General features: G+C 37.9%; 1 protein-coding gene across 6 annotated transcripts in view; it reads left to right on the plus strand.

Moving 5' to 3' along the window:
- Positions 1-13,185, plus strand: part of MPP7 (MAGUK p55 scaffold protein 7) — a 293,878-nt gene that overhangs the window by 230,449 nt on the left and 50,244 nt on the right. For 5 of the 6 annotated variants that reach the window (XM_086714674.1, XM_086714672.1, XM_086714677.1 and 2 more), the window contains one exon: positions 5,167-5,337. The exons of the other annotated variant lie outside the window; for it this stretch is intronic. In XM_086714674.1, coding sequence (XP_086570800.1) covers positions 5,167-5,337 — 171 coding nt within the window. The remainder of the gene's footprint in view (positions 1-5,166; positions 5,338-13,185) is intronic. 6 annotated transcript variants of the gene reach the window in all.

The raw sequence follows: 13,185 nt of genomic DNA on the forward strand, positions 1-13,185 counted from the left end.
TCCAATAACAGACAAGATGAAATCATACACAGTTTTTCACTTGTCAAATCACTGAAGATTTCAAAGCGAATTAGAAGTCTCTTCATGAGAGACTGGTAATATGGGTAATTGTATTTGCTGCTGGTGGAAACGTACATTGCCCTTCACTGATCTGAGAAGCATGTGGACAAGATCTACCTAGCTTCTGGCAACTTATCCTAATGGAATAATCCACAAGATGGAATAAAGGGAATGTTCAGGGATGTTTATTGCGATCTTCTTGAAATAAGGAGCAAAAAACAAGCAATTTAACTGTTTCCTTTTATAGTAAAAAAGACTTTAAACAAAGCCTCACAATTATATGATAAGCTAACAAGTCACTGTAAATGATTTCTACTGGAAAATATTAGATAAGAAGTGTCTCCTTGCGATTAGTGGGCTGACCCGCAGCTGCAGTTTTACTATAAAGTCACTTTCCTATTGTAGTAAAGTAGACGTGTCGTTCCTTTAAAACACACAAATCTCTAACAGCTGTGGGTAAGCTTGCTGGAAAAAGCCTGTCCATAAAAATGTTGAGCCAATTATAAATTACAAAAATGTGAAATATAAGGAAAAATATATTTTGTGTAAAACTGTGCCCTTACTCCAGATTCCTTGTTTCTGTTCCGTTTCCCTTCCTTCTTTAAAGCCAGTTCTTGCTAAGATTTGTGCATTGACGGTGAACTGGAATTAAATAGGTTCTAGGTTTTTCAGTTACCTGAAAGGATGCTTTGCTTACTTTCAGTTCAAGTCTACATTTTTAAGTCTTCCTTTTAATTAGAGAACCACACAAAAGCTGAAGGTAAGAAATTGCCTCTTCCTAACACGGAGTTAACTCTCCTTTAAGCTTAGACTTAGCCCAGGTGTGCTGACACATCGCTCACTGTGTTACCCAGGTTTGAAAATTACCGTCTCCGCACTGCCTTGAACGGCACACTGAATGAGCTCTGACCCCAGACTACTCACGGGAGATAGATTCTTGGAAAATAGCCTGTTTTGTTCTTTTGGTCTGAGAAACCATCACAAGCAATTACTCTGAATTTTGTACCTTTTGTCATATCCTCTGTTCCAGCTGTTTTTTATTGGTTGCTCTGGGTTGGGAATTTTTATTTTATTCTGTGTATTTATATGTGTGGATATATAACATATATAATAAAAAATACACACACACACACACTGTGTGATATAAATATGGAACATAAACAGGTATCTGGCTCAGGAGAGTACATGATCGTGATAAGAAGACAGAAGAGAAGGATGCTCTTTAAATTTAAATATTGTACCAGAAATAACATATATCCCTAGAGAGATTATCTGGGGGCAGGAAAAAGTGAAAGGATAGTGCATGCTAAATTTTTTCTGCTGTGTTTCTTTAAAAAGCTTTACTATTTTAATAGGGTACTTTTAATATTTAACATCTTTAAATCTGGCTTTAATTTTAATAACTATTCTTTATATTTAAATGCTGTTCTTTTATAACAGCCAATTAAAAACTTATTAATAAGACCCTTAACTTATTTTTCCCTTTCTTGCTAGTAGACCGTGTACTGTGGGAACACAGGGAGGTATATGTTTCTGCCTTCTAGGTACTTTCAGTTAGTTGGAGACATAATCAAGTACTAATCCATAGCCAGTATATGTAGGTATTTACCATATGCTTGGTACTGGGCCAAATGCTTTACTTACTTATTTTTTAAATGTTTGTTTATTTTTGAGAGCGAGCGAGCAGGGGAGGGGCAGAGAGACAGGGGTCAGAGGATTTAAAGCGGGGTCCACACGACAGCAGAGAGCCTGATGTGGGGCTCGAACTCATGAACCAGATCATGACCTGAGTCGAAGTTGGACGCCTAACCGACTGAGCCACCCAGGCTCCCTTGGACCAAATGCTTTATATGAATTGCTTGCTTAATCCTTAACAACCCTGTAAGGTGGATACTGTTATACTCATTTTAAAGTTGAGGAATGAGCCTTCAGGTAAGTTTTTGAAAAAGTTGGCAAATCACACAGCTGTGTCAGAGCCTGTGGTGACCCAGACCTGGCCACCTGTGGTCCTCGATTTTTAGCACTCAGGACTGCTGCTGCTGCTCTAATAGAATTGGCGTGACGACCTGACTGCCATTTTTCTTTTGTGAGTGTTTTGGGTCAAGACACCTAAGCTTCACAACCTGTGGGAATTCTAGTCGCTCGGTAGTTGCCACCTGGAAAACTGACGTGAATGAGGTCAGGACGTGTCATGGTGCGCGGGCAAGTGCAGTGACGTCTGTGACGTCTGTGTGGCCAGGGAGTACGGATGTAACGGGCCAGATGGTCTCCCAGGTTCCTTGCAGCACTGTGTCTTTGTATGCGGTATTTGGTCCTTACGTCTGCCTCTTAGAATTTTCTCTTATGACAGTACCAAATGTGTCCTGCTTTCTTTGTTGAAATTACATTAAGAGAATGAAACAGGAACGAAGTAGGGTTTTGCTATTGCCTTTTTAAATTACTTGAATTAAGAGAACTTGTATCAAGCACCCTACAGTGAATGTCACCAAACTAACCCTATGGACCATGGTCCCCATCTCTGATGTCCCGAGAACCTCACACCAGAAATCTGATTACCTTCTCTCTTTTCCCCACCATCTCTTTACTGTTTATAACGAAAGTAAAAGCTTCAGTTAATTGTAAAAACTCAGGTAAACACTTTCACTGAAATGCAGGATTCAGCTAGAATTCGTGGCTCAGAAATTTTTTCAGGTTTTCACTCTTGGACTTCATTTGCTTTGGATGAAGCATTTATGTCCTACTTAGAGTCATTCCTGGGACATAAGTTTGTTAGTGACTTGAGTAAAACCCTCCCTCCATGCAAGCAATAACCACGAAGAAGTTTCCCTTTCTACCTCCTTATCCTCTCATTGCCTTACATGAGACAAGAACCATGGGAACCTGAAATTCGAACACCCTGAAACACCAGCATCAAAGAATTAGAATAGCTGATGTGTAATTTTTGTGCTCAACCAGGAGCCATCTTCTACTGGATTCCAGAGTGAGCCAGCAGTCACAGGTGACAGCAATGGGGGTGGGGGTGGGTTGGGATGGCATAACTAATTTCTGCAAATTGGTCTGAGAAGCATTGCGCTAAAGCCCTGGTGGGGGTTGTAAGGATCCCTCCCACTTCTGGGGTGACGTTGTGAGGACTCAGATGTAAGGGAACCTCTTGAGGCCCTTTCCCCAATATCCTGAAAAGAGACACGATAATAAACAACTTTCTATGACCCTTTATATAGAAGTTTAAATCCTGCCTGTCTGTGTGCTTTTAGAATTGACACTTTTTCTTCATCCTGGGGCCCGGTTGGCTCATTTCCCCCTGTGCTTCCCTGGAATCTCATCCTTCTTTGAGAAATACCAATGTTTTATCTTGTCCAATTTGCCTTTTTCTCTTTGCCTTGTGCCTTTGATATGAGAGCTTTGGAGTGATTAATTCTGTCTCAAATCCTTTGTAAATCTTTTTCCTCAAATAATCCAAGTATCTCAAAATCAGAATGACTCGTGGTAGGCCACAGAAATATACTATCAGATGAAGTTATATCTCCCGATTCTTAATAGCCTGGCTGGTTTTTGGTTAAACTGTGAACCTGTAAGGTGAGTGGTATATAACTCCATGGTTATTGATAATTGTTTTCAATACTGGCCTTTATTTTGAATCCTATTAATTTCTTAAATCCAGTGGTAATATTCTTTTTCATTATGGTTCCTAAAATTCAAACAAAACAGTTTTAACATTCTTGCATTTTATTATAAAATACCTCTATTTAAAAATTATTTTACTAATCAAATTTGATCAGTATTTTTTCAAGAGAAAAAATATCATTTTCTAAGAGAATGTATTTCTTTACATTTAAAAATGTACTTTTTAATTTTAAAAATGTGCATTTTGCTTTGTACTATGGAGCTGATACATATATGCATATATATGGACATATGTGTATATATATGTGTATACATATGTGTGTATATATATGTGTATGTACACATATATGTATGTATATATATAAATACGTATACAACTATATATACAACTATATATATTTATAAAACGTTTCAATAAGCAGAACAGTTTTCTCTTCCTCAAAGTCTGGATTTTGAGGGTTGGTTAGGTCAAGAACTGATTGCACTTCTTGCCGAATTCATACTGTTTATATGGATGCAATCATACTGTGTATGATAAGCATCACTATTCTAGAAAGGAAGTAAAACCTGAGTGATGCAACAACATGAAGGGCAAGCAGAATGAAATGGGGATTGACTGAGAAAAAGAACTTTTGCCTCAGCTTTTGGAGCTCTTGGTGTGAAAAATGGTAGCAGTGAGCTGGAGAGGTCTCCTGAAGCAGACATCAAATTTATTGAAGTACTTCTAAAATAATTTTAGCAAAAGATCATGTGATCTATTGATGGGAGTACACAGTCAAGACTATGAATCTTATTTCCAAATTTCAGTAGGCTTCAAATTATAAAACCATAGATGTTCCATGGAAGAAAAAGGACCTGGAATTGGTCATTTACTCCCCCTCCATTGGAGTCTCATAAAAGTTAAAGAACTTGCTCTTTGTGACTGGCTCGTTCCGTCAGCCTGATCCATGTATAGGCATGTTTGACACTGAGCTGTCCCTAATTTAGTTTTCTTTTTATTCAACAATAGATGCTTGTCTGTGCAACAGGTATGTTGTTAGGTTATGCTTACAATACAAAACAAAATATTCTAGTGTTTATGAATGAACGAAGTCATCATTTATATTTGACATTTTTATAGGGCTTTTAGCTTTTTGCTTATCAAATGTGTTCATTAGTTAATCCATGATAAATTATGATTTCCAACTTACTTTGCTTTGTATGTATTTTACTCATTGATTTCTGGAAAGAACTCTTTATGGTTTGGAACTGAATAAAATTTATAAAACTACAAAGATAAATGTTAGACGATTCTCTTATAAATTGTTTTAATGAAATTGTGAAGTATCTTTTTTTTTTTCTGTTACAAAATATACTTGTAACAGCCTTATGGTTCATAAAATCCAGCCAGATTTGAGGGTTTTTTAATTTTTGTCTTTTTGAGGTTTCTTTCTTTAGTTCTTACTACTAAAAAAATATATATATGTATATATATTTTTGCAGCTGGTTTTAGGAGAAGTTTCCGTCTTAGTAGAAAAGATAAGAAAACAAATAAGTCCATGTATGAATGCAAGAAGAGTGACCAGTACGATACAGCTGATGTGCCTACCTATGAGGAAGTGACACCCTATCGGCGGCAAACTAATGAAAAATACAGACTTGTTGTCTTGGTTGGTAAGTGTGTCTTTTGTATTAATTCTGATGAAATAAGTGAGGTGGTAAGAATTTAACATCAAAGGGCATTATGCTTGAAGATTTCAAGCCACAAATCTCATTTTGAACACCTTTTGTTTGGTCTCTAAAATGACATTTCAGTCTTTTGTACTCCTATGACATTCGTGAGACTTAAGATGTCTATGAAGAATGGCACTGGCATTTTAGTGGGACCTCTGTAAGGGGGGATAGAAAACACATCGCAATATAGTAAAGTAAATCAGCGTAACTAAATAATAGAAACCAATATTTGTTAATGTAACACGGTGTCTTTCACATCATTTTGAGGCAGTAGCCATGGTGGAACTTCTTATGGCACTTAGGCCTTCAGTGAAATAAACTATTTCAGCAGAGCTCTGGAGTATTTAAAGCTGGAGAGTCAGTTCATGAAACTGCTTAAAGCAATTAATAAATATATGTGGTGATTTCCATAAACGTTGGCTGGTTTGACTCATAGTCACGTTCTAGCGTCTGTCTGATCCACTCTTCATAGCCACACGTGCAGTCGTGACCTCCGTGTTACTCCACGCACCTCATTCTGGTTGCCATTTCTTTAAAAATTTGGAAACAGGTAATTAAGCTCCAGTGATCAAAACCAATGATGGGGGCGGGGGGTGTGGATAAGAATAAAGGGGCCTGGTATCTGTTGGTAATTATTCCTTCATAAACTGAAGACGATCATGATGGGGATGAGAATAAATGGAAAAGCTAAAGAGTCACCCCTTGTATTGACACAGAGTCCTCTGAGAGGTTACAGCACATACTCTTGATAGTGGTGATGACTGGGAAATGATGCAGTTTCTCACACCTGATGGCACTGGAAGAGATAGTCACATCATTTGCATGATTTAGAAACACTCACATACTGCAGAGTTTCCCTTATTAACAGTGTCCCCTTCTTCTAATCAATGGATATGAAAGCACCCCCCAAGCCCCACCTGGAGGAACATTCTACATCTGTTTTTATGTTTACTGTAGAGCCTGCAATACCCCAGCTTGCAGTCCCTATAGAGTTGGGCTAAGGGGAATATAAGTGTTCCCCAGTTCTAAATCCTTTTGTGCCTCATGGGGGCTACTTGGACTCCCTGGTCCTTTTCTACCCGTGTCCCTCCCAGCACCCATCTTAGCAGCATCTCTTCCATCCCCGTTGCATCTTCTGCTCTTCAGCCAAGGTCTGCTGCTTATCTGATGAGAGATGCCTTGTGATAAAAAGGCAAAGATAGCGTAATTTCCTGTTTCTCCTTAAATCTGAGGACTCTCTGTTACTCTGAGGAGTTACTGTTACATCTGTGCTACTTTTGGTTTCCCCGGGGGATCAAATTGAAAGAGGAAAGCAGAATAGACTTTGATCTCTTTTTCTTTCCTGTAGGTGCTAACCTTCGGGGTGAGGAAGGAAAGATAGATGAAGATAAACTATGGGTCTGAATAGTAATGCAGGGAAGAATAAAAGTAAATCATAGTCACAAGCAACTAAAGATGCTTGATGGTTATGGAAAATAAATACGCCCTAGAATCTTCCAAAGGAAAAGAGGTTAGGGGGATGTTGGCCTCATGCATGTTAGAAGTAGCCGTGCACTTTTGTTAAATGGCGCTATATACAGATGTCACAACCTTCTCTATAGTTCTTAAAGGAGGTTTCTAGTATCTTTTTTGTGGATGCCTTGAAATTTTTTATGTAGATAATCTTGTTATCTGTGACCAGAGACAATTTTATTTCTTTGTTGTAGGTATTTTCATCTTTATTCGTGTTGTATTCTCTCTTTACTTTAGACTCTCCAGTATGATGATGAATGGGAGTAGTGAGACCATCTTTGCTTTGTTGTCAATCTTAGGAAGAAAGTACTCAATCTTTCACCATGAAGTATGATATTAGTTGTAGGTTTTTTTATAGATGCCCTTTACCAGGTTAAGAAAATTCCCGTCTATTGTTAGTTTGCTGAGAGTATTTATCATGAATTGATGTTGAATTTTGTCAAATGGATTTTTTTCTGCATCTGTTGAGATGATTATATGGTTTTTCTTATTTGATCTGTTGAAATGGTGAACTGCATTGACTAGTTTTTGTGTGTTGAATGAGCTTTGCATGATGTATTAGCCTTTTGCACAGTACTAGGTTCAATTTGCTGGTCTGTAGTTTTCTTAAATTTGTTTTCATCTGCTTTTTGTATTAAGATAATGCCACATTTATAAAATGTGTTGGGGAGTGTTTTCTCCTCTTTACTTTTCCAGGAGAGCTTGTATAGAATTACTTATTTTCCTTTAAAATGTTTGGTAGAATTATACAACAAAACCACACCTTGGCTTGGAGCCTTTTGGGGAGGTTTTTAACTACAAATTTAATTTCTTCTTTTAAAAAGTAGGGAAGAGGACGAACGGGGAGAGGAAGAGAGCATGTGAAGAGTGCATCTTTCTACCTTTATACACACACACACACACACACACACACACACACGACTATTCAGGGTGTCTTTCTGAATGAATTTTGGCAGTTTGTGTCTTTGAAGCGATTTGTCCATTTCACCTAAATGGCCAATTATATAAGCTTAAAGTTGTTCATAATATTTCCTTAATATCCTTTAACTTTCTGTAAGGTCTGTAGTAATGTCTCCACTTTCATTCTTATTATTGGTAATTTATGTCTTCACTCTTACATCCGGTATCTATTGCTGCCTAACAGGTTACTACAAATTTAGTGACTTTTAAATAGTGCATACTTATTATCTGAATGTTTCTGTGGGTCAAAATTTGGAGAGTTTAGGCATGGCTTAGCTGGGTCCTCTGCTTCAGGATATCTCATAAGTCTCATAAGGCTGTGCTCAAGCCTTGCCATGAGGTAGTCTTCTCATTTGAATGCTAGACTGTTAAAGGATCTGCTTCTAAAACCATGTATGTGGTTGTTGGCAGAGTTCATAATGTGCTCTCAGTTCTTTGCCATGTGAGCCTATGCAACATGGTAGCTTCATCAAATTGTATTAACTGAGAAGGGAATAAGGCAAAATATTCCATGTTCTATTGGTTAGAAGCTAATAACAGGTTTTGCCTACAGTCAAGGAGAGGGAATTACACAGGCGTGGAAAACAGAAGAGTGAGGATGATTTCTGGCCTTCATACAGTCTAGGTACCTTAGCTCTTTTTCTAATTTATTGATTTTTTATAAAACCACTTGTACATTACATTTTTTTTCTATTTTCTAAGTTTTATTGACTTGTGCTCTTTATTATTTCCTTCCTTTGCTTACTTTGGATCCATTTAATTTTCTCTTTTTCTAGTTTCATAAAGTTGAATCTTAGACTATTGACTAGAAACACTTTTTTTAAAGATTTAACTATTGTTAGGCATAAATTTATAATTTCCTTCTAAGTACTTCATACTACAAATTTTGATCTGCTGTGTTTTGATAACATACCACATAGATCAGAATATTTTCTTTTTCCTTTGTGATTTCTTTGATCCATGAGTTTAGAGTGTATTAATTTCCAAATACTTTGGGATTATCATCTTTCTGTTATTGATTTCTTGTTTAACTTCACTATGGTCAGATAGTACACTTTCTATGGTATCAATTCTTTTAAGTTTATCAGATTTTGGCGGGGCAGGGGTACCCAGGATATGGTCCATGTCCTCTGGTGTTCTGTGTGCACTTAAAAAGAATGTGGATTCTGCCATTGTTGGACAGAGTGATCAATACATGTTATTTAAGTCAAGTTGGTTGATAATATTATTCAGGTCTTTTATATCCTTACTGATTTTTTGTCTACTTGTTCTGTTAGTTGTTGGGAAAGGAGTGTTAAATTCTCTTTAATTGTAGATTTGTCTATTTCTCTTCATATCAGTCAGTTTGTACTTAAGATATTTAGAAGCTCTGTTGTCAAGTGTACACACATTTAGGAGTGTTATGTTTTCTTAATGATTTGGCCTTTTTATTATGTAATTTCTTGAAGTCTGCCTTGTATGATATGTAATAGCCACTCAAGTTTTCCTTTGCTTATTGTTTGCATAGTGTATCTTTCCCCATCCTTTTATTTATTTTTTTTTTAATTTTTTTTTTTTTTTAACGTTTATTTATTTTTTTGGGACAGAGAGAGACAGAGCATGAACGGGGGAGGGGCAGAGAGAGAGGGAGACACAGAATCAGAAACAGGCTCCAGGCTCTGAGCCATCAGCCCAGAGCCCGACGCGGGGCTCAAACTCACGGACCGCGAGATCGTGACCTGGCTGAAGTCGGACGCTTAACCGACTGCGCCACCCAGGCGCCCCCCCATCCTTTTATTTTAACCCATCTGTGTGTTTATTATTAAAGTGGATTTGGGGGTGCCTGGGTGGCTCGGTCAGTTGGGCGTCCGACTTCGGATCAGGTCACGATCTCGAGGTCTGTGAGTTTGAGCCCCACGTCGGGCTCTGTGCTGACAGCTCAGAGCCTGGAGCCTGTTTCAGATTCTGTGTCTCCCTCTCTCTGACCTTCCCCCATTCATGCTCTTTCTCTCTCTGTCTCAAAAATGAATAAACGTTAAAAAAAAAAAATTAAAAAAATAAAGTGGATTTGTTGGTTTGTTTTTTATAGATAGCATAGTCTTGGGTGTTGCTGTAGTTATCCAGTTTCATAATCTATATGTTTAATTGGTATGTTTGGACCATTTATATTTAATATAAACTATTGATATGGTTCAGTGCAGCTCTATTATTTTCATTTTAGGTCTATTTGTTTTCTGTTTATCCCTTTGTATTTTGTTTATTTCTCTGTTCCCCTTTTCTGACTTCTTTTGGGTTTTTTGACTTATTTGATTTTAATATATCTGATGACTTTTTTGCTTTATTTCTGTGTGTAATTATTCTCTAGTTACTTTTGAGGTGTTTTTTTTTTTTATCTTTGATTTTAAGCAGTTGGATTATGATGTATCTATATGTGCTTTATTTTTAGTTTAATGTGCCTGAGTTTACCAAACATCTGAAATCTATAAATTTATGACTTTGACAAAATTTTGCAAAATTTTGGCCATTATTTTTTTCAAAGATTTTTTTTTTTCTTTTTTTTTTTTTTTTTTTTCAACATTTATTTATTTTTGGGACAGAGAGAGACAGAGCATGAACGGGGGAGGAGCAGAGAGAGAGGGAGACACAGAATCGGAAACAGGCTCCAGGCTCTGAGCCATCAGCCCAGAGCCCGACGCGGGGCTCGAACTCACGGACCGCGAGATCGTGACCTGGCTGAAGTCGGACGCTTAACCGACTGCGCCACCCAGGCGCCCCTTTTCTTTTTGTCCTAACCTCTTTCCCCTCTACTTATGGGACTGTGATAGGACATGTGTTGGACCCTTTAGTATTATCTCACAGTTTCCTGATGCTGTAATTACTATTATTTTTTTTACTGTTTCTGTTTTTCAGATATGACCATTTCTTTTGATTAATCTTCAAAATCTCTGACTCTATCCTTATTATCACTGTTTTGCTATTTAGCCCACTGACCAAATAATTTTCTTTCAGATACTGTGATTTTTTTTTTTTTCAATTGTGAAATTACCAATTCTTTTTCATAGCTTTTGCTTATCTGGTAAGAACTTTATTTTTACATTCGTTTCAAGTGTGTTTACTTTAGACTCATGATGGTTACTTAAGATAGCATCTTTATTGTTTTGGATAATTCCGGTGTCAGGCTCATCTTGTGGTTGGCATCTGTAAATTGTTTTTGTTTTTGTTTTGTTTTGTTTTTGCAAATCATCATCTTTGTGCATCAAATTACTTTTGTTCTGTATCCTGGACATTTTTAACATTATTTTGTATAGACTTTGGATCTTATTATATCCCTCTGGAAAATGTTAAATTTTTTAGCAGGCTATCAGCCTGGTTAGGCTTAGTCTGTTTGCCTCAGTTCAGTTTTCAAGTCTTTGCTATGCTGCTTTGGGTCTGTTCCTTGCATGTGACACTTGTGTTAGCCAGAGACTTACGCAATGGTTTAAATCTTAGTTGTGCTGCTTTGGGTTCATCTCACTCATGCACAGCTTAAGGAGGGGTAAGCCCACAACTTTTGTGGGGTCTTAGCTATTCAGTCCACTGCCCCTTGGACAGCTCTGAGATGGAGACTCATCCTCTGGACAAAGTCCAAGAACAGATGGAAAAATAAAAAGGGAAACTTTTCCCCTTGGGGTGAGGGGGGAGGGGTCACCTCTCCAGATTTGATATCCTTCTATATTCTTCCTGCTTTTGTTTGCTTTTCAGAGTCTTCAGGTTGTTGCTTTTTGTGTGCTGTCCAGGGGTTTTAATTGTGATCAGTGCAAGAGATAGCTTGTAGAATGCTTACCTCACCAGAGTGGAGCTTGAACTCTCCAAGCTATAAACTGTCACAGATGCAATTTGCCTCTCCTCACCGGCATGCTTTGATCAGCCTCCTCAGAATTGAGTGATACTACTCTAACTTTCAAGTCTCCTCCTCAAAGTTTTAAACGGTAAACAGTTATCAGGACAGAATACCACAGCACCATCTGGACTACCTTTTGCTAAAGTTATTCTCCCGGAAATATGTTATCACAACATTCCACTGTCCGCTCCAAGTCACAGAATGATCTACGGTATTTTGGCTGCTGCTTTACATAAATGCTAGTTGTCTAGGTCCACAATCATTGAACTAAAATTCATCTGGCTGAAATCTTCAGTGGAGAGGTTAGTTTAATTGTATGCAGTTAAGTTGCCCTAAATCCCCTTTGCCCATTGATCTTTGGGTTCCTGGCACCTGATTCTGAATTCTGTGTGGACTCTGTCCTGTGGGCCTCATGCCTTACTTCCTGACAGACAAACTGCTTGCTCTTCTCACTGTATTTTTACATTCCCAGCAGGATCCTGTAGTCCTTTTTTTTTTTTTTTTAAGCCCTATGATGTCACTCATGCTGCAGTGACTGTTCTTTCTCTGTCTTTTGCTTGGAATTCCTTAAGTTTCTGAGGCTTGGTTCTCAGAGGAGATGTCCCCTTTATCTCCCAACAGGAGGCTTGCCCTCATGATAGTCCTAAACTTGAGATGCGAAATGTTGACACTTCCAAGTGGTACAGCCAGTGAAGATTCACAGTTCCTTTGCTATGTGCTTCTCCCCTGCTCGTGTTTCTTCACTCTTTGGTGTTTTCCTGCCTTGAGTAAATAATTAATTGCATTACTTCAATGACAACCAAATATCCATTTTTACTACTTAGATTTCTCTACTACTAAAATCTAACTATAATGTTTCATTATCCTCTCCTGTTCCTAACTGCTTTCAAACAGTCCCAACTGAGTTTTTAAATTTTATCTTTTCTCAAGTGGGTCCTATCCTGTACAATAATAGTAACCAATATGTATTGTGTGCCGGGCATTGAGCTAAGGGCTACGCATGTATTATTTTATCCAGTCCTCACTATGACTATGAGGTAAATATTTGTATAATCCCCGCAGAAGAAGAAATTGAAGCACAAAGAGGAGAAGTTACTTTGCCCAAGATCACACAGCTACTAAGTTGTAGAGATGATTCATACCTAAATAATTCAAGACCAGAGCCTTCTGTAATGGGAGCCTAAGGGTACAAGAGCACCCAGCTCCAGGGATCCCAAACAGACTAGATTCGGCCACTCACTAATGATGAAATCCAGAGACAGAGAGACAAGTGGAGGTGAAACAAGAAAGGAATTTATTTCAGGGAGGCCAGCACTGGGAAGACAGTGAACTAACATCTCAAAGACTGTCTCCAAAGTGCTGAGAATACTTGTAGGTTTATGTAAGAAAAATGTGGGACACTGGTTGGTGGGTACATGCCAGTAGGCAGTAAAGATCAAGTTGATCATTATCTTGTT

This window comes from Puma concolor, chromosome B4 (genome assembly GCF_028749965.1).
Source record: "Puma concolor isolate L17-30 chromosome B4, mPumCon1.1.hap2, whole genome shotgun sequence".
Classification (NCBI taxonomy): domain Eukaryota; kingdom Metazoa; phylum Chordata; class Mammalia; order Carnivora; family Felidae; genus Puma; species Puma concolor.